This window comes from Colletotrichum phormii (genome assembly GCF_030913505.1).
Source record: "Colletotrichum phormii strain CBS 102054 chromosome Unknown BDP81scaffold_21, whole genome shotgun sequence".
Lineage (NCBI taxonomy): Eukaryota > Fungi > Ascomycota > Sordariomycetes > Glomerellales > Glomerellaceae > Colletotrichum > Colletotrichum phormii.
The window spans coordinates 681,474-701,388 of NW_026851463.1; the positions used below are offsets into that span (position 1 = coordinate 681,474).

The 19,915-nt window shown below is 51.8% G+C and overlaps 6 protein-coding genes across 6 annotated transcripts; 3 read left to right on the plus strand and 3 right to left on the minus strand.

Annotated features, from left to right (window-relative positions):
* Nucleotides 1-1,395: 1,395 nt before the first annotated feature.
* Nucleotides 1,396-3,820, plus strand: BDP81DRAFT_381904 (amino acid permease). The gene is made up of 6 exons (XM_060586897.1): nucleotides 1,396-1,883; nucleotides 1,939-2,637; nucleotides 2,706-2,965; nucleotides 3,016-3,101; nucleotides 3,154-3,189; nucleotides 3,249-3,820. Exons 1-6 carry the CDS (start codon nucleotides 1,700-1,702, stop codon nucleotides 3,598-3,600), a joined length of 1,617 nt encoding a protein of 538 aa, XP_060441225.1. The 5' UTR covers nucleotides 1,396-1,699; the 3' UTR covers nucleotides 3,601-3,820.
* Nucleotides 3,821-4,021: 201 nt separating this feature from the next.
* Nucleotides 4,022-4,348, minus strand: BDP81DRAFT_328401 (uncharacterized protein; the record flags this gene model as incomplete). Its single annotated transcript, XM_060585213.1, has 2 exons — nucleotides 4,022-4,149; nucleotides 4,201-4,348. 2 exons carry the CDS (start codon nucleotides 4,346-4,348, stop codon nucleotides 4,022-4,024), a joined length of 276 nt encoding a protein of 91 aa, XP_060441226.1.
* A 1,481-nt stretch (nucleotides 4,349-5,829) lies between these two features.
* BDP81DRAFT_100593 (uncharacterized protein) lies at nucleotides 5,830-6,866 on the plus strand. The gene has a single exon (XM_060581363.1). It carries the CDS (start codon nucleotides 6,045-6,047, stop codon nucleotides 6,681-6,683), a length of 639 nt encoding a protein of 212 aa, XP_060441227.1. The 5' UTR covers nucleotides 5,830-6,044; the 3' UTR covers nucleotides 6,684-6,866.
* Nucleotides 6,867-7,596: 730 nt separating this feature from the next.
* BDP81DRAFT_436423 (uncharacterized protein) lies at nucleotides 7,597-8,397 on the minus strand. The gene has a single exon (XM_060591132.1). It carries the CDS (start codon nucleotides 7,902-7,904, stop codon nucleotides 7,701-7,703), a length of 204 nt encoding a protein of 67 aa, XP_060441228.1. The 5' UTR covers nucleotides 7,905-8,397; the 3' UTR covers nucleotides 7,597-7,700.
* Nucleotides 8,398-14,746: 6,349 nt separating this feature from the next.
* BDP81DRAFT_328297 (uncharacterized protein) lies at nucleotides 14,747-17,529 on the plus strand (the record flags this gene model as incomplete). Its single annotated transcript, XM_060585201.1, has 2 exons — nucleotides 14,747-15,788; nucleotides 15,839-17,529. 2 exons carry the CDS (start codon nucleotides 14,747-14,749, stop codon nucleotides 17,527-17,529), a joined length of 2,733 nt encoding a protein of 910 aa, XP_060441229.1.
* A 35-nt stretch (nucleotides 17,530-17,564) lies between these two features.
* Nucleotides 17,565-19,648, minus strand: BDP81DRAFT_453144 (CUE domain-containing protein; the record flags this gene model as incomplete). The annotated part of the gene is made up of 2 exons (XM_060592805.1): nucleotides 17,565-18,408; nucleotides 18,462-19,648. 2 exons carry the CDS (start codon nucleotides 19,646-19,648, stop codon nucleotides 17,565-17,567), a joined length of 2,031 nt encoding a protein of 676 aa, XP_060441230.1.
* Between the last annotated feature and the right edge of the window lie 267 nt (nucleotides 19,649-19,915).

The following is a 19,915-nucleotide window of genomic DNA, read 5'->3' on the forward strand; positions in this document are numbered from 1 at the left end:
TGAGCGAGGCTTCTGAGGCAACTAGACACTGAACTGTGAACAAGACGAAATGAACAAGCACTTTTGCAGTCAAGTACAATAGGTATGAAGGCTTCACAGGCATCTGCAAATGGAGAATTGAGGATACAAACATTCCACCACCTCGAGCGAGAAATCAGGAGATATTTGCGCTTTTCGGTCTAACTTCTATTATCAAATGTTAGTGGATGTTGTCCAATGTGGGTCTAGTTGTCTGAAATCAGGAGTTTCGGCAACTACTTACTGTTGTTACCTTCGAGTCGATTGACACAAGTAAGTAGGATGTGTCGGAAGTTTACCTACTACGGTACGGCCATACTGCTTAAGTACTTACGCAGTGGAGTCTGCTAACAAAAATCCCCCAGACTGCGAAAGAAGACTTCACAACTAAGGTATTAGCTCAAGAGAGAGCACGGATGTGACATACTCAAGTCGGTTGACAAGACACTTATTTAGAGTTGATCTCAGCTGGGGCAGACGCTGCACATCAGCGGGTATTCGAGGTTTTAGCGCACGAAACAAAAAGACAGCCCGTCCGCACGTCTCGGTCCAACAACTGTCGCCATCCCACCCCAGCGAGCACGACATCAAGAAATTCCTTTAGCTTTCCTCTTTCTCATCACCGCTTCACTTGGCACTGCAACCACGCCGCACCGCAGGGCAAACGACCAGCCCCCCGCGCCCCCCTTGATTCACTCCACTGTTGTCTTAGTTGGGGTCCCCGGGCTCTCAGCCAACTTCAACGGACCGCCAAGCGACTCCATATGGGCCGTGTTCAAAGGCCCCAAACGACCTTCCGTAACTGGAAGGCCTTTGAACTAAAGTCACTAACCCTCTGGTTGTCTTCGCCGCTGCCCAGACAGCCCAGCCTGCTGACGCCCTCTTGGCGGCGATGCTCATCTCACTTAACCTGACCACTCCAAGGCAAATACGCATTCTCAAAGCGTAGAACAGCACTGATAACTGGTTGAAGCAATCCTCGCGAGCTTGCCGGCATTTATGACGATTCAGCCTCAAGAGGCAACTCGGGCAGTTTGAGAAGCTATAATCGCGCCCGTCACCTCGTATGAGTGTCAGCCACGGCGGTACATACCCCCGACATCACACCCATGCTCGATTCTTTCTGGAAGCACGCAAAGTTTTTAAGATTTGGCTGGTTGGAGTGGAGCAGCGGGTGTTGGTTCATGAGGTTATTTTGTGGTTTCCGCGACATCTAGTTCGTCAGAGCTACAGTGACCCTCCAAGGTTCATCACTATTCGAATCTCAATAGGTCGCTCTCACCCATCTCAAGTGCTCTTTTCCTCGCCCGCTCACCCCTTGGTATCCCGCCGTGCCGCCCTCGTGGTACCAGGCATCGAGTCGGTTCGCAGGTCGAACCTTGCGTGACGTTACAGTGCCATGACATGCGGGGATCTCTCAGCAGCAAGGCCTGGGATGATCACTTTCACCGTTTGTCTTGGGTTGCGACGCAGCAACGCTATCTGCAAGGCAGGGACACATATATAGCTGCCGTGGGCCTCTCTAAGAACCACCCGCCTGCCGATCTGCCTGTGTTAGCTTCGAGCTCTACACATTCTCTCGTTGGAACTCTCCCGGTAGTGCTTTCTAGCACGTGAACGCCGTGTACATCACAGGAACTCGAGCTCGGCCGATTCTTGCTTCTCACGCCGATAGCAAGCTATGAGTTCACCACTCAAATACGATCACCATGTTGGGGAGGACAGACACGTGGTGCGGGACGACGATTCGGCGGAAGAAGTAGGCGTGGTGAAACAGCAGGAAGTTTACGCCTTCGATGAGTCGCGTAAGATTGGTGTCACGGGAGCTGTCTTCCTCATCCTCAACAAGATGATCGGGACCGGTAGTAAGTAACAAACGGTCCATCACGACGTGTGCCAGACTCTTATCCCATTTCCCAGTCTTCTCAACTCCCTCCGGTATCTTCCAATCGACCGGCTCCGTCGGCGTCGCCCTCATGCTATGGGTCATTGGCGGCATCCTGACCTTCTGCGGTATGAGCGTCTTCCTCGAATTCGGCCTCGCCATCCCCCGATCCGGCGGCGAGAAGAATTACCTCGAGCGTGCTTACAAGCACCCCGAATACCTCGCGACATGCGTTCTCGCCTCGCAGATGATTCTCCTTGGCTTCTCGTCCGGAAACTCCCTCGCCTTCGGCCGATACATCCTTTTCGCATCGGGATCCGAGTCACCGGATGGTTGGACCGCTCGCGGCATCGGTATCGCCGGCGCCACGTTCGCCGTCGGCATCCACGCCATTACACCCAAATGGGGTATCCGGCTATTCAATGTCCTTGGCGTGTTCAAGGTCATCGTCTTGCTCTTCATTGTCTTTTCCGGGTTTGCTGCGCTAGCCGGTCGACGTCGCGTGCCGAACCCCCACAACTTTGACAACGCTTTCCGCATCGAAGAGGGAGAAGGCTACGGCAACGGTGGTGTGTATGGATACGCGACTGCACTTCTTCGCATCATCTACAGTTACAAGGGCTGGGAGAACGCCAATTATGTTGTGGGCGAGCTGAAGAACCCGCGCAAGACTCTGGCTATCGCTGCACCCCTAGCCATCGGCGGTGTGACGATTCTCTACGTCCTTGCCAATGGTGAGCTCAATGACTTTAACAGTCACAGCCTGGGTCTTGTTCACTGGTCAACTAACCACCAATTGTAGTTGCGTACTTTGCCGCCATCCCCAAAACCGAGCTCGCCACCTCGGAAGTTATCGTCGCAGGTGTCTTCTTCCGCAACGTCTTTGGCAACAGTGCCGGTGCAAAAGCTCTTCCAGCGTTTGTCGCCATCAGCAACTTGGGAAATGTGCTTGCTGTCAGCTTCGCACATGCTCGCCTTAACCAAGAGTTGGCAAAGGAAGGCCTCCTGCCATTCAGCACATTCTGGGCATCCAACAAGCCGTTCAATGCCCCGGCCGCAGCCGTACGTGCCTCAAATCTGTAACCCATCTTCTCCAGCTAATGTTCTTCTAGCTTTTCCTCCACTGGATCGTTACTGTCATTGTTCTCGTCGCGCCTCCCGCAGGACCTGCTTACAACTTCATCACAGATCTTTACACGTGCGTCTTCTCCCTTAAAGTGATAAACGACTACTTGCTGACACACATACAGATACCCCGGCGCATGGATCAACGCATTTGTTGGAATGTAAGTTGACTTGAAATACCTACCTCACTTTTCTGGACACCAGCTGACGTTACAACTAGTGGCCTCCTTTACCTCCAATGGAACAAGAGAGAGAACTGGACATCACCTTGGCACACCTACTTCCCTATCACTGTCCTGTACGTTTTGGCCAACGTGTTCCTCTGCATCGTTCCCTTCATCCCGCCCACGGGATCTTGGACCGCAGAAGGCTACCCGTACTACGTCTTCCCCATTGTTGGCGTCGGTGTGCTTCTTCTTGGTGGTGTATACTGGGGATTCTGGACCAAGATCTTTCCCGCCATCGGTGGCTATAAGATCGTGGCTGAAAGAACGTACGACCAGGAAGGTCACGAGGTTATCCGATACCGCAAGGTCAGCACGAAGCATGGTCACTCGGGGCCGATCGATTGAGTCATTGGCTCTTTATGATCTGCTCAGTCTCATGGCTGCACATGACCGTCGCTGTCCGCAAGATTGGAACTACCCTAAGTCACCAGCACATACCCAAATAATAATGAACCTCTCATACGTCATTCAGAAGCTCGGTTGGGTATGTTAGCGTTGGTCGCATACCCCATGAGAGATGAACATTAGAAGTCTAATAGTAAAGGCTACGAGTCCTTCGTACAACCAATGAAATCTATATAAGGATCTTAATGGATGTAATACAGATTTGATGGTGCAAATTATACCCTGCAGGTTGATTTGGACAAGCCAAATTATGGTGGTACGTGAGAATATGTTGATACAATGATTACGCAAACACTATTCATACAGCTCATAACCCAACTCCACGCCGCCCAATTAATCATAAGGCAGATCTGATTGGCCTTTACTCGAGGCGCTTGTCCTCCAACCCCTCGGTATCGCCAGGCTCACGGTACTCGCCAGTGGGTTTGGCACCACGCGTACGACCTTCCACAATGTTGCTCTTGTCAATGGCCTCCTTGTCATCACGCTCTGTACGTGCGTCAGGATCAGGTTTCAATGTGCGCTGTAATAGGTACTAACCTAGCTGAGCATCTGAGTCGGCATTCTCAGCGTCAATGGGATCCTCGACCTTGGCATCGTCGCCAAGAACGCCAATGGGTTCACGGTCACCCTGTCGGGACACGTAATCGTTGTCCTGGACAACTCCGGTAGGGGCTTGGGAAGACATTGTGGTGTTATTAACTAAGTTGATGTATTGAGATATTATATGCAAGAAGCTTGGTGATTTTGTGTCTTATTGTTGTTAAGGAGTTGAATTTATCATCTTTGATTTATCATCTTTGACCAGCGGCATTTACCCAGTTCATATACGAACTCATCTTCACTGTCAACGCTCATCATTGCGCTCTAAGCTGGAAACACCATAGTCACAATGGTCCATATCATTGTCGAGTTCACAGATTGTGTATAAGTCTATGACGCTGTCATTTACGCGTAGAAACGCGCATCAAAGGGGCTCCGACCTCCCTGGCGCATAACCACCGTGCAGAAATCAATTAAATCGACCTGCACGCGACATGGAGCAAAGTGTCCGATGGCCCCCTTGAGCTAAAGGCGCCACGTTTGATTGCAGCAAGCATCTCAAAGCGATGGGCCAGCCGCCCGGGGCGCGTTGATAGATTTAGTCTCCCAGATCCTATGGCAACCAATGCCAACCATCTCAGTAAAGTGCCTTAGCATGGGGATTTGACTAAATAAGACTACCTTACGATCCATAGTCCCCGTAGTCCCCTCCCCTCCCCTTCAGCCTCGTTCCCGGCTCTCCAACTCCAGCGATCGTCCCTGATCGATCGCGTGAAACCCGATTGGACAATGGACGAGAGTCATGATGCCTTCTGGATTCGGTGGAATGCCTAGCCCCTGGCTTTATTTTCGGTGAGAGTGGGGGCTTCATAGGCAGAGCTGATATCACACTATCAGTGCCTCAAATCTTAGACCCTGCAGCTCGAGTTCAGCATCGAAAACTTATCAAATTTGAGATGCTAGGACTATAAGTCACTTCTTAGAAGCAGATTATGCTGGATAAAGACTCTTTCAAGTAAGCTAGAGCTGGAGATAGGCAAACCCAAAAGCTCTACGCATAGATAATGATCAAGGCCAAACCTGCTCACCGAGACTCTCAAAGGCCTAGAACCAACTGTAGACCACACCGAGATAAACTCCCTGCGCACGATCGGTCTGACATCATGTCGTGTTTCGCTCAACCTAAGTGGGCAACAGAAACGGGTGCGCGGGCCGCATCATATTGACGTCTCCCGTCGCCCCAACACGCCTCAGCTCCGCACCGAAACAGCAATGATCCTCGTCAGTCTCAAACTCTTACATCACCCCCCTTCACCAAAAAGCAACCGGGAAACTCTGGTGCAAGCCTTGAAAGCAAAATTCAGCCTGCCGAGTCGGGTAGCAAGTGCCAGCAGAGCGAGTGCCCAGTGATACAAGGTTCCCCGGGTGGTGTGAGTTCCAGTGTTCAAGAGCAATCAAACTTGGTATCTCATAATCAGATAACTCCCCACTGGCAATGCTGCGTTTACTTCCGTGCTTTGATTTCTTCCTTATTCACACAAAATATTTGGATGATCCACGACAATAATACCAAGAATTCTGACGTTCCACAACCGTCCTGTTCTTCCCCACCCTGCCTCTTCCAGCGCTTCTATCGATCTGATCGTGCATTTTCAGCTCCCGGGCGCAACAAAGTCAACTCGTCACTATCAGGACTAGAGAGGGACCAAAGCGAACGGCCTCATCGGTAGCCTGCGTCTCCGCAACGCCCCCGCGTATCTAGCCTTTCCGTTTCCGGCACTTGTCAAAGGAAGTCCAGGCACATCCCACGTGGTGATCGTGATCCCATTCAGATTTCGCCCATGATGCCACGCCAGGAACGTCACCACAAAGAGCGCGTCGTCGACGACGATGACCCATACTATGACGACTATGAGCGACCAAAGGCCTCGCGCCATGTCTCTCGCAGCGCCCATGAGTACGAAGCCAGCGGTGGCCACCGGCGTAGCACTCGCCGCCACGAATCCTACAGCCCCGCCGGTCCCGTCCGCGCCCGCTCCGAAAGCTATGGTCGGGCCCCTGCCCGAAGGCACGACACATACGCCGAGTACTCTGACAGCGGAGATGACAGGCCTCGTCGACGAGGTCATGGACAGAGCAGCAGCAGCCGTCGGAAGGATAGTAAGACGTCTCGGTCCTCGAGGGGACTAGAGCGTAATGACTCTGACAAGGCCGCGATCATACAAGCTGCTGCTACGGCGGCCGTTGTGGCGGGCGCAAGTGAGGCATGGAGGATGAGGAAGGAAAAGACATCCTGGTCTCAGAAGGGAACGAGGATGGCGACGGCTGCGGCGGGTGCTGCTGCCATCGCGGCTTTCAACAATAATACTAACGGGCAGCATGGCTCGAAAGATGGCGGTGGGAGCAAGAAGGATACTATCCAGGCTACGTTGGGAGGCTTGCTGGTGAACCGACTGGCAAATGGAGTTGGCAAGAAATGAGGAAATAAATATACCAGGCGGACAAAGGTACTGGTGGAAAGCGCGATAACAACGAAAAGTCCCCTCGTTGCCGACATATGAAGGGCTACGAGATTTATGATTATTTAGAGACGTCTTACGACAGGTAATGGATACCAGGAGTTCTGGATTTGTTTTCGTTCTATCTGACCTACCATGTCATGCGATGAATCTGCATGTTTTGCTGGAAGAGATGCATCTCGCCGTCACAACGTTTGTCGGCTTATCGTGAACTGGGTTCCACTAGACCATTGACGTCGGCCTTCAAATTTGCTAAAGTGTGTGCCCACGATCGAATTTTTCGTCTTAATTTGGGATATCCATGTGAAGTGAACTATGTCCAAGGATTTGATCGCCACGTCTCGTCAATTAGCCAGGATGACGCTGCCCAGCAAACCAAACTCAGGATCGCCGGGTACGGGACCGCTGAGAGTCTATCAGGCAAACGCTGCACTCGATTGGCCGCACAGGGATAATGAGAGTAGTAGACATGTCTTTCAGATCACCTTGACAAGGATGTACATCAGTTTCGGTAAATAAGATCGGTATACAGAAACCAGTCTTGTTCCAGGAAGCCAGAAGGGTCCAGACGCCATATCCGCTGCCCCCGGAAATTATCACGGGGATGTAGTCTTGGCTAGATGACCCAGATCAGCACGAAGCATAACTCGTACTAGATTCGAAAGGTTGTATTGGCTTGATCTGGGGGTCGATCACCTTGTCTTTTCTAGTCCCTGAGGCGACGATATTGCATGTTGGCCTCTGTAATAGATAATACTGGTTCAACTGTTGATCAGGAAACTGAAAAGCACGAAGTTCCACCTATCACATATTACACCTCATTGGGAAACAAAATGATTGTGAGATTAAAAAGCCAGTGCCTGAGAGATGAGAAGCCAGTGATCGATTAGGTCCAAAAGAAGTCTCAGCTACTTAGACTCTTAAGTATGACTACATGAAGGCTTCTCTTCCAAGTTGTGAGGTGTTTCACCAATGCCTTTAAGCACATGGAGTCCTAGTCCAGCCTGGAGGATACGCTGTCATAGACACCTCACCCGCACTTGATTCACCCTCGCCATTCCATCCGATATCGACAGATCCTCCCTTGGTGAGAACATAATTAGCCGCCCGGCAGCGGAGCCACCCGTTGATAGCGGGGTGGTTGCACTCTGCGTGGTCCACAAGGGCGTTCTTGAGGTTCATGACCTGATCCAGGATTTGCGAGTGCTCTCGGTGGAGTTCTCGATTGCGAGCCTCGGCGATAATCTTTGGCTGATTCAAGGTCGGCGCTCTGTTGCTTCTGCTTCTGCCAGTTGCGGGCCGACGCTCGTCTATGGCGTTCCCGGCCTACTGATGGTGGCTGCGTTTCTGAGACGTTGCTATGGCGTCTCTGCAAAGCTGGCTTTCTGGGTGTTTGGTGAGCACTGACGGCGTTATCCTTGCTAGACTTCCTCTTTCTGTGCGGAGGTGCATGCTCTTGGTTTACTTCTGGTCCGTCATCACTCGAAGTGATGCTATGGCGACAAAGTGTCTCTTCACTTATAGAAGATGTTAAACCGAAGGACGATTCGACGTTCGTCGGAGACGGTGTGGCAGATAGAATAGAATAGCTTATGGGCAGGTTTGACTGCACCACAGAGGCATCAGGGTAGTTCCAGTTACTCGAATCTAAGGCAGACTGTGCAGGAAAGTATGGCGTTGTAGGTTGGAGGTTAGTTGAAGCCCACCAGTCGACTGGCCCGAACTCTAGGGTGGGTTGAGTACTGTCGGGGTATCCGCAAAGGGAATTGATATACCGGCGTCGCAAATTGATACACCGGCGTCGACCTTACACCGGCGTCGCTGTTCGACCTTTTGATTGGCTCAAAAAACATTGTTAGTGCAATCAAATTCTGCCAGATACCCATAAAGTATCTCAACCCTTTTTGTTCCTTTGCTCCCTTTCCTCTAAGGTTACATCATCAAGCCTCTAAGTCTGACTTATGCTATTTACTTATAATGGCTTCTCTAACTGGAGTTAGAGATGTTCCACAAGGCCAATCTCAAAGCAATACCCCTACTAATAAACCTCCCCCTATACGAGAGCGACAATTGTTTGAGTACGGCCTCCCACCATCATCTGGCCAACCACTATCGTCTCCCTCCTTAGAAAGCAGCCGCCCTAGCGTTAGCCAATTCTATGGAGTTGGTAATCCTCAAGGGCAGCGCGACCTTATTACCGAGCTCCCAGCCGATATACTATAAGATACGCGACCTCTTATATACGATTACCCTAGTATAGAGCCTACGCTATATCTTACTTGTCATTTCCCTAAAGGAATAATAAAAACCTAGCGGACTACTCTCCCACGACTTTCTCCAGAGCATAGCCCCTCTCCTCCCAACGAATAGTCCCAGTAACCTTCCCATCTTACAACAGAGCAGTTCAATAGTGCTCTTTAGCTTGTTCTACAGGTTATTGGGACTAATCAACAGCTAATAACGGCACTCCTCCGACAATAAGAGTATGTCCGTCAATGGTAAGAAACATAGGGTCCCCAAGTCAACCCACCACCCTATTCACCCCTACGGCAATCCTCCCCTCAAAGCGAAGCGTCTTTCCGAACTGCAGCCTCCTACCACACTCTAAGTAACCAATCCTCCTCTCCTCCTATCCCATCGAGTGCTGCAAGGCGACAGTACATTGGCTCCACATAACGGGCCCCCTTTTACCCCGCACCGCATCTGGTACATCCACTGCTTGAGTTGCCCCTATGATTTCCACTCCGGTACATCTACCAAATCCATCATTACCAATACTCAATTAATGGATTCTGACGATTCTGACGGATCTGGCCGTTCCACGGGCTCGGCGAAGTCGTGTATCTTTGCCCTGCTGCCCGAGGACCTCGCCGCCGCCTGCACTGCCGACTGTACGCCGGAGCAATGTGATAATGCCACTGTTCGGCCCCGCGAGCCTCCGGAGGTTGAGCCCGGTATCCCTGGGAAGTACACGAGGATGGGCTGCCTCGAGTGCGATGTAGCTCTCTGTAACTCAGAAGATTGCTGGTACCGATTTCATACGCAGAATCTCTAGTAATTGGAAGTATCTATTATCAATTACGTTGGTTGGTTGGAAAAAGGGGCCCGAAGTGGCCCGATTGGCTGCTCCCCCGCATCTCAATGTACTGTCGCCTTGCAGCACTCGATGGGATAACCGAAATCCCAAACCCATCGATTCCTGGCGATCCAGAGTAAACCTATGATGCCCTCTTCGACCGAGTTAATATCTTTGTAAGAGCTAATGGATTTGGCATTGTAAAGCGGAATAGGCATAAAGCTCGGGCCGACTTATTCGATATACCTTCTAGTGTGATCGGTTTGGCAAGCCTGGGCCTACATAAGGTGCTGGCATTCGACAGCGCAAGTCTCGTAAATGCGGTTGTAAATGGCAAGTTATTGCCGAGGCTTAAGAGGAGGGCAAGTGGCTTTTACGTTATCACCTAGACCCCTAGCACAGTTAGTATAATCATGGCCCTAGCCTTGAAGCTACTGCACACCCTTTATATCGTAGGCTTACCCAGCTACTTCAGGATGCCATTGAAACTACAAGCCGACGAGTTGGGATTCGGGCTTGCGATGTGCGTACTGTTGTCTAGGAGTAGTTCCTAGACTCCTTATTCACCCAGCGAGATATCTATAACGTTAGGGCTCGTATAAACCGAGAGAAACTAGCGGGATATTCGCCAACTATAGCATTAATTAAGCTGTTTGATGAGCGAGACATCCCATACGTGGTGAAATGGGCAGACGCCGAGCCAAACCGCCTTATTGGCCTTGTCTGGACCTTTCCCTACTGTCTCCAAATGTGGAAGCGATTCCCTGAGGTGATTAGCTTTGACAATACCTACAACACCAATCGCTTTAAGCTCCCTCTCTTCTAAGCTACTGGGCAGACCTGCCTTGGATCTGTTTACAACGCTGCGTTTGGCCTTATCGACAACGAGAGACTAGAGGGTTTCCAGTTTCTCTCAGCAGGGATCCGCCAACTCATGGACCAACACTCAGTCCGTTACCCCACTGTTATTATTATAGACTACGACAAGTAGATGAAGGCTGCACTGAATGAGCAGTTCCCAGACGTTCAGCAACAACTCTGCATCCACCACATCAATTCTAACGTTATGCTCAGGGCTAAGCAGAAGTGGGTTAAGGACCGCAGCTGTAGCAGTAACAGCAGTGGGTCTGATGACGAGGGATATCAGCTACCAATACAAGCAATGGCCACGCTAAGTAATGAGGATGAGGCCTATATCAACATATCTGTTGATGAGCCCCCCCCTCATATGTATCGTGGGGTCCTTATGATGTGGAAGTTTGTTGTTTTTGCTGAGACTGAGTACGCTTTTGAGAAAGCCTGGACCAAGCTCTGTAAAGAGTTTAACGACCAACGCCCAATCCTCTAGTACCTCCACACAATATACCTACCTTTAAGAGTACAGTGGGCCCGCTGCTCTATCCGAAAATACCAGAACTTTGGTGTTCGCGTTACCTCTGGCACTGAGTTAAGTAATAATAATATTAAGAGTTATCTTTTAAATGATCTTAGTTACCTATATCGACTTGTTGATGTTATGTAGGATATGATTGGTGACCAGGAGATACGCTTTAGGCAAGCTTGTGCTGAGGATGAAGTGCTTATAGGCCAGGAGTATATAGGTACTCGCTTTGAGTACCTAGGCGAACTTCGAACGATGTTTTCCTCGAAGTGTCTTGTATTAATTGGGAAGTAATACCGGCTGGCAAAGAAGGCAATGCCGTCTGGCACGAGGCCATTCCTAGCCCCCCTTGGAGATTATGGTCTAGACTGTACTGTTTTAATTGAGCTGGGTATCCTATGCTGCTATAAGATCTACTCCTAAAAGTTAGATTTAGCTACTTTTAGTAAATAGGAGGTATACCCTCGGTGGCGTCTTCGAGAGACGTCTTCCTTAGATCTATACCGCCGGATCCTTGACCCTAAGATTGCTGTATCCCTCCGCGGCAGGCCAAAGAACACAGTGCAGCCTGTCCTATCATAACTAGCCTTACCTGTAGAGGGCCAGTTAGCTAGACAAGCCCGCACTACCTATAGTAGCCAAGGCGTAAGTAGTAAGAAGCGAGGCCGCCCACCTGGGAGTAAGAATAAGTCGATGCTAGCTGGGCTTACATAAGAGACAAGTTAGCCAAGTTAAAGTTAGATATTAAGTTTATCCTAGCGACAAATAAGGAGCTAGTCTAGTGTTCTTGGTAAGGGGAGGATAATAGGGAATCATGTAAGTGGACGGCCGATGTAGCCTAGTGTTCGGAGGAAACGGAGTCAGTGGGAAATGGTCTGTAGTGACGATGAATCTTTGTAACCACGTTGTAAAAGGTAGTTAACTAGGTAATAGGCCTTTCGAGGGGTTATATAAGTCAAACCCCCCACTTCCTGGCACCCCCCTGTTTCTGGCACCACAAAAACGATGGGATCACAACCCGACCTCCTCATTACTATTAACTATTGATCCTCAACCACACCCACTACAATACAGCTGCCAGCCTCACTAGGGCATTCAGAGTCGCTGGATTCAGCCGTGATAACCTCCTTTTCACCCGCTTCGATTTGAGCCCGATGGATATCCCTGATGTTCGCGAACTTCGTGTTGGGATCGATTTGAACAGTCTTCCTCTTCCTCACTGCAGCGTTGGTAACTTGAGCCCTCAGGTGAGCTAGTTGCTGCTGGGCAGCTGCCAGTTGCCAGGCCTGCTCTGTGAAGCCTTTTTTCACCTTCCTGAATAGCAGCCGTTGAGTGCTGGTATCATTGTCGAGTTGGGTGTATAAGTGCAGTTGACCGCTGAGCTCTGCCAGCTTCCTGGGTGTCGACCAGACCACTGCAGAGGAGGCAGAATCCCATGGCTCAACAGGGGTAGTTTGTTGACCATTATGGCATCGCTTTCTGCCCTGACTAGTTGGTTTGGGTGTGGTGGGCTTAGCAGGAGGCTCAGGTAGTACCATAGGGTTCATCAGGGGCTTAACCATCGCCACAGGGTGTAGACCAGTCCACTTCCAACCACTTCTGATGTTCGAGACTGATAGACCAGCAAGTCGAGCCTTCTGGTAACAGTCCAGGAAGTTCCTTTTACCTATAGTGGTAGAGTCGTTCCATTGAGACAAGTAACCGAGCTCCTTCCGATAGGCTGACTTAACAGGGCTGAAGACAGACTGGTCAAGAGGCTGGAGGACATGAGAGGAGTGTGGTGGTAAGAACAGTAAATGGATATTGTTAATATAGCAATTCCACATGAAGTCTGTCGTCGTATGACTCCCATGCCCATCCACAATCAGCAGTCGAGCCTCCCCCTCAGCCTCAGGCATAGTCTGTGGGATGAACACCTTCTCTAACCATTCAATGGCAGTTAAGTCTGTAGTCCAGCCATTATCTGTTGCTGTGAACTCCCACCCATCGTATGGAACGAGATGTAATGGAAACCACTGCTGTTGGACTGTCTTCCCCTTGAAAATGATAAGAGGACGAAGTGCCCTACCCAAGGCTGAGATACACTCAATGATAGAGACCCATGCCCTCGACCCAGGTTGTTTCTTGCGAACAGACGTCGTCTCAGCCATACCCAGCACTAACCCATTAGCTCCCTGACCCTCGAGGATGCCAGTCTCATCCATATTATATCTGTTGGCTGGTTTGATGTCCTTGATCTCAGGGATAGCGAGGAACTTAAACCAGTTCCTAATGACCTCAGTAGATGCCCCATTAACGCGTCTAGAATCGATAGAACGACTTCTCTGAACCTTAATGATAGGGTTCCTTCTCACAAAGGCATAGATCCAGCCTTTTCCCAGTGGTTTGGTATCCCCAGCAGCAGCCAGAACTCGCTCTGCGAATTCCTTCACCTGTTGGTGCGTTGGTGCGAGGCCCAGCGAAGCCTGAATGCGAACCCATTGTGCCAGCTTACTCTCCTGGTCAGGAGACAGCCTCTGCCAGTCAGCAAAAGCCACTTTCCTAGTCTGACCACCTTGGAGACGTAGTTGGAGGGTTGATCGTGGTATCCCATACTCCAATGAGGCTCTCTTTTGACTCTTGCCGTTTGAGAAGTCCTTGAGAGCCTGACGAAGCTGATCTTCGGTATATTGAGGCATTAGATATAGAAGAAGGTATGTGCAAAAGATGAGCCCATTTGGACGCGAATTGAAAATGTTGTGATAAAAGGAGGTTGGGGGTGGGCATTGGGTTGTGGTGGATTTTCGCGTTTTTGTGGGTGCCAGAAACAGGGGGGTGCCAGGAAGTGGGGGGTTTGACTTATCGGATGAAGCAGAGGACCAGATGAGACACAAGCTAAGCGTGTATTACTTGAGTAAAATTGTAGCATCTCATACCGCTTACATCCATCATTCAAATTCAAGATTCAGAAGGAAAAACCTCTGCGTTGTTGAGATTCTTGCCTCTTCTTAAGCTTTTTCCGGCGTCTTGTAGTGAGTCTTAGCAAGAAACTAAATCAGCGCTGACAAGAAGAGACTACATGAGACAGATGTACATTCCAAAGCTTGTTCATATAGAAAAGAAATGATAAATACACTTTAACTTATCTGGCGATGAAGATGATGAGTCGGTTACTTCTCGACGTTCTTCAGTGACGATGAATGGTTCGCCATCTTCATGAGAGAGAGGGGTGATCTGATCCACATAGTGCTGAGTTAGTTACCTGGGCACCGTGTATCATACCAACTGAGCACCCGGTGTACAGTGCTAATAATGTTGCGTTGGACGGTGGTTAGATCAGGCAACCAGACTAAGAGCTGTGCCGCACCCGCCTGCCGCCGCTTCTTGGAGGCCGCTTCCCTCCCCCATGCCATCTTCTTACTCTCGCCGTTTGATTCTTCTGCCTTAAAACCATCTTCAACGCCGAATGTCCACGAATTGAGTTTCGTTGAGGCCATCCCTAGTGGTTCCCGTATCGTTTCCAAGATCCGCTGGCTCGGCCACCGGTGTAAGCCAGCCATAGACGACACACCAAAGTCACCCCTCACCATGCGGACTTCTCCTCAAGATACCTTCAACTCGCCGCCACCGAAACGGATCCGCCGGCGGTCACCTACCCACCACCATGGAGCTTTGTTCGCTACAGCCGTCGCCCCATCGGATGCTGACAGCTTTGCCTCAGTTCCGCCATACTGGACGCCTGCCGAGGACGCCTCCTTTGCGGACGTCTACCGTGGAACTTCCATCTATGGCGAGAGCTCCTGGCTCCAAAGCCATGGCATCAGTCAGGTAGACCAGCGATTTGGGAAGCCTTTACCCATTAGCGATCCATTTCGGTTCAACATCTTTCAGCCTACCTCGTCGCTTGCGCAGGCCCCTCCTCCCCCAGCCCTGAGCACAGTGTCCAGTATCACCCACTCATCGCCTTCAATTGTCTCCCAGCCGTCGTCTGCTGGCTCTGGGGTATCACCCACACAAACTGATTTTCCGTATGAATGGCCGACAACAAAGACTGCCTCGACAATCTCGTCCACCCAAGGTGCCACGAAAAGGTCTACCGACTTGAATGGCTCTACCGGCAGGGCTCAAAGCCGCTTTATCTGCTTGGGTCACCAATGCGACGAAACCTTTGACCAAGAAAAGGACTTGGCTTACCATTTCAAGACGGTCCACACTTACACCTGCAACTGGGCAAGCTGCGAACAACCCAGCTTTTCTTCAAAAGACGGTCTCACCTGGCACGTCAAGCTGGAGCACCTCCTGATCTGCCCAGCCCCTGGATGTACCGAGAGCTCATTCCAAACCAACCAGATACTTGAGAGTCATATAAGATGTGCTCATCCAGACGCCGAGGGCAATAACAAGGGGAAAGCTAAGGAGCCACTTTCGAAGCCGAAGCCTCTCGCCCAAACCATGGCCACGCCATCCTCGTCTCACGACACCAGCAGTGTCCCAGCACCATCCCAGAGAGAAAACCTGGAGGAACGAGCCATAAAGCAGATACTGTCCGTCACGGTATCCAAGAAGAAGTGCCGAGAGAAGCTGAGGGATGTTGTGGAGAAAAGGTATAGAAGACAGAGAGGAGACAAAGGTAACTACAACTAAGTCCGATTGGCAGAGCCCGCGTGCTGACTTGGCCAGGTCAAACTCCTCTCGCAGCCGAAAGCCCAAGCGATTTGTCCCGACCTCAAATATCACATTTGATCAACAATGCGGCTTTTGCTATAGTGTGGGAGCATGCAGTTTTACCGTTCCTCTCCGAGTTCATCCCAAAATGGTGCGGCCCCAAGCATATCCTCACCGCCACTCGCAATAAATCACTAGGCACGTGGCAAATCCGCATCACGGTTGGAGGCGAGTTGCCCTCGCGAGCTCGCAAAATCATCATTGCAGCACACGTCAGAGACCTATTACCCGAGAGCCATCGGGCCGGCGTCAAGTTTCTGTTCGTCAAGGGCTCTATTGACCGTCTCGTCTGGGCGAGAGGGTTGAGCAAGGAGATGCCTGACGAAATCTGCATGGCCAAGAACCCATACTACTTCAAAGACCCGTGCATGGGCGACAGCATTGGTATCGACGGCGATGCAGATTTCGAAGAGAGTACATCGACATTAGGACCCTGCCTACTTATTGGTGGCGGCAGCTACTGGCTTGCCAACTTCCATCCCTTCGTGGAAGCATACCAGCGCTTAGCATCAGTCAGCGTCCAACACCCATCACCCAGCGACCGAGGCCGTTGCATAGAAGAAAGGCACGACACATTACCCGATACGGACTTCGCTCTAGGTAGCCTCACCGCCACGTCGGGAATTGACCTGAAGACGACTCGCATAACCCATCATCCGTATTGGGAAGACTGCGACAAGGAGCCCCCTCTTGTCGCGACTGATTGGGTTCTCATCGCCTCCAAGACCCGTCAGGCCAACATCCTCCGTCGGTTCCCCTCCGAGACCATGCCTCTTCTCAAGGAGACCCCAGTCAAGACGACCAGCGCCGTCGTGCCGGGGGCCACTGTGGTCTCGACGGGCCGAACATCTGGCCAGCAGAGAGGGGAGGTCTGCGAGATCCCAGACTACGTCAGCGCCGAGATGAACGGCACTGGCAAGGCTACACGCGAGTGGTTCATCGAAGAGCCGTGCCCTTACGACGACGAAGAAGGGTGGATCCGCGGAGGCATTGGTGTGGAGGGCGACAGCGGCGCCGCCATTGTTGACGCTGAGACCAACAGCTTGGTCGGCCAGCTTTGGGGCCGCAACAGATACTGGGGTGGCGGTTCCCGCATAACCTATTTCACCCCCATCGGCGATCTGTTTGATGATATTCAGGAGAGATGTGACCAGCAAGCTCGACCTCAGCTCCCGCAATATCGGAATGAATCAGAATGTTACCCAGTATACCCCACTTGTCGACAATGCTACGACCTGCGAACGTACCTCGATAGCCGGCGGAGTTCACGCGAGTCACTCCGATCCATGATCGGGCGCAACGAAAGCGATCACGGAGACTTGACCTCAATCGGTGGAACATCAGAGCTGGCGACACCAAAGGACCATGCATTCTGGACTCGGGCCTCCGGCGTCGAGGAAGTCGGCACCTCATTCACCAGCATAATGTCACCGTCCGCCGCTCACCCGTTCTGCTTCACTCCACAACCTGGCACTCCAGGCATCGTTGACGTCAAAAGCCCATACGCCCTGACCCTAAGCGCAGAGGATCTTTACGACGACGACGCCTTCACACGCACGAACGAAAGCGGCCCCAGCAAGCGAGCAGCCGCAGTCCCACTAATGCGCAGTTCAAGTCAGAATGCCAAGAGGCAAAGGTTGCATTGAATATGCTATTCCTAGGCTGAGTGAGATATCCGACATCAGCCAGGGAATCCACCTCTCGCCATCTTCTTGGCCCTCTGGTCGCGGCGATTGTGGTTCGCCCGGGAGCTCTTGCTAGCTTCTTTTCTCCTCCGCGCGGCCTCGGTCTCCTTTTCACCAGTGGGGCCGGCCACGTTCCCACCTCCTCGGCCTCCGCCCCCTCTTTCACCACGACCGCGACCTCCTCGTCCACGACCGCCTCCGCCGCCTCGTGATGAGCTGCCACCACCGGTCTCAGAATCCTCGGCACCTGAGCCAGCCGGACTAGCTCGCCAGGCCGTTGACAGAATCTCGGTCTGGGTACCAGTAAACGCAGCGGCGCCGCTGTACTTGGCGTCGAGTCGACGCTTCTGGCCCGGGTTCCTCACAAGCATCAGCGCCCAGCCCTCAATAGCCTCGTCGGTCATGCCCGTCTCTTCCCTCAACTTTCCTCTTGCCGGGCCTCTCCTCGTCGTAGCCTGCCTGTCGAATACATTAGGATCGGCCTGGAACGCCTTGTACAGCGTCTCTTCGCTAGCATCCTTTGAACCATCTGCCTCCTCGTTGGCGTTGTCGACCGTGCCTCCAACATCGTCTGCATCGTAGGTGTCGTCACGTTCGTCGTCATCCGAGTCGAATGCGGCGAGTGCAGACAAGATGGCCGCCTTATTCGGCGCAGTGGATCTGTCTTTGAGTACGTCTTCGGCCGTCTTTTCAGGTCCTTTCTTTCCAAAGTGGAGTCTGGAAACATCCAGCTCCAATCTGTCGAGTTCATCGTCGTCAAACACATTGTGGCGTTCAGGTAATTGCGGTGGCGTTGGTCTGGGTTCGAGCTGGCTTTTCCTTCTTTCCAACGTGGGGGATCTGTGATATCGTTAGCCTTTGCGTAGAACACACATAAGAATGAGAAAACATACAACGGAGCAGAGCGGTCCATCGCCGCCAGGTGCGGAGGCAACGAATCCTCTAGTAAATGAGCCGTAACAATCTCCGTATTGTCGCCATACTCATCAAACAGCTTCGAGATGAACCCCGACCCCAGATCCGGAAACAGATCTTGGATGAGTGAAATCTGACTCTGCCGGTGCATGTGCATTTCCGCCTGAACCTGTCCCTCCTCCGCGACATCTCTCCCTTTGCCTTTGTCAACCTTTCGCTTGACGAGCCTCTTTGGCCGCATCATTCTGCCACCAGGCTTCTTGAATCCCTCTAGCGCCGAAATACGTGACTTTAACGCCGTCGACGCCGCGCCCTTCTCTTCGGCCCTCTTGGATAACTGCTTCAGCACCGGCGTAACGGTAACCAACTCCGCCACAAGCGAATCATGAACGTTCAACGGGCCAGTCCTATGCGTCTCAGCAGCAGACTTTAGCGAAAACAGCACGTCAGCAAGCATCCCGAAACGAGGCTGCTCGCCCTCCGTAAGGCCAATGAGACAGAGGTACATCGTCGCGACGAGGACCTTGCGCAGCGGCGGGTTCGTAATTTTGAATGCCGTCACCAGGCCATCGAAGAAATCTGAGCCGGCGAGGAAGAAGGCTGCTGCGTGCGGGGAGGCGTGGAGTAAATGGTTCAGGTTCGTGAGGTGGGCCTCGAGGAATTTCAGATCTGCTTTGAGACCTGCTTCCATTGATTGCGCGAGGGACTTTTTGAGGCCTGCTAGGGGGTGCTCGAGGACGCTGACGTGGAGGGTAAAGGCTTTCGAGAGTGTGAGCGGCGCATTTTTGCGGTAGAGCGTTGAAAAGGCGCAGAGGAAGGGGGCTGTTGTTAGGGGTGTTGGCGGTGATGTTGTCGGGTTTGTGAGAAGGCGGGACGTGAGTGTGAATGTTGACCTCAGTAGGGCCTTTGATGTCGTGGAGGAGGAGGATCCAAGGGTTGGTGAGGGTCCTGTTTCGGCGACTTGTGTTGTAAAGGAGGAGAGGAAGGCTGGGATGGAGGCGTGTTCTTTTGCGGCGGCGCGGGCGAGGTCTTTATCTGGGAGGGCGAGGTAGGCTTGCGTCAGGGTCGCCCAGGCTTTGAGGAGGGTTTCCCATTCTGGAGGTGTGAGTTTTGCGCGCCATGATGGCGTGGGGAAGGGGGCTAGGGGTGGGAGGGAGGTTGCCATTGTTGCTGGAGCTCTGGGGTGAGTGAGGTGAAGTGAGTGAGATGTGAGATGGGAGCTGGAACTGGCGGGGTAAGATGTGCCCAGAGGTGAGGATTTCTATTGCGGGATGCAAGAATTGGATGGTATGCTCTTAGGAAGAGCTCGTCGTCCGGTCGTTGTTGCGCATCCAGAGGGTTTTGGCAATGAATTTTGAGGTGGCGATGAGGTGAACTGAGGCTGTTCTCAAGAGAGACGTCTTTGTCTCTCGCCGGATGATTCATTCATTGA

Excerpts from the sequence above, each read along its gene's own strand:
- BDP81DRAFT_381904 (XM_060586897.1), top strand. The coding sequence starts at position 1,700 with ATGAGTTCACCACTCAAATACGATCACCATGTTGGGGAGGACAGACAC. Across the intron at positions 1,884-1,938 it reads CAAGATGATCGGGACCGGTA|TCTTCTCAACTCCCTCCGGT; the intron begins GTAAGTAACAAA and ends CCCATTTCCCAG. Across the intron at positions 3,102-3,153 it reads TTCATCACAGATCTTTACAC|ATACCCCGGCGCATGGATCA; the intron begins GTGCGTCTTCTC and ends ACACACATACAG.
- BDP81DRAFT_100593 (XM_060581363.1), top strand. The coding sequence starts at position 6,045 with ATGATGCCACGCCAGGAACGTCACCACAAAGAGCGCGTCGTCGACGAC.
- BDP81DRAFT_436423 (XM_060591132.1), bottom strand. The coding sequence starts at position 7,904 with ATGAACCTCAAGAACGCCCTTGTGGACCACGCAGAGTGCAACCACCCC.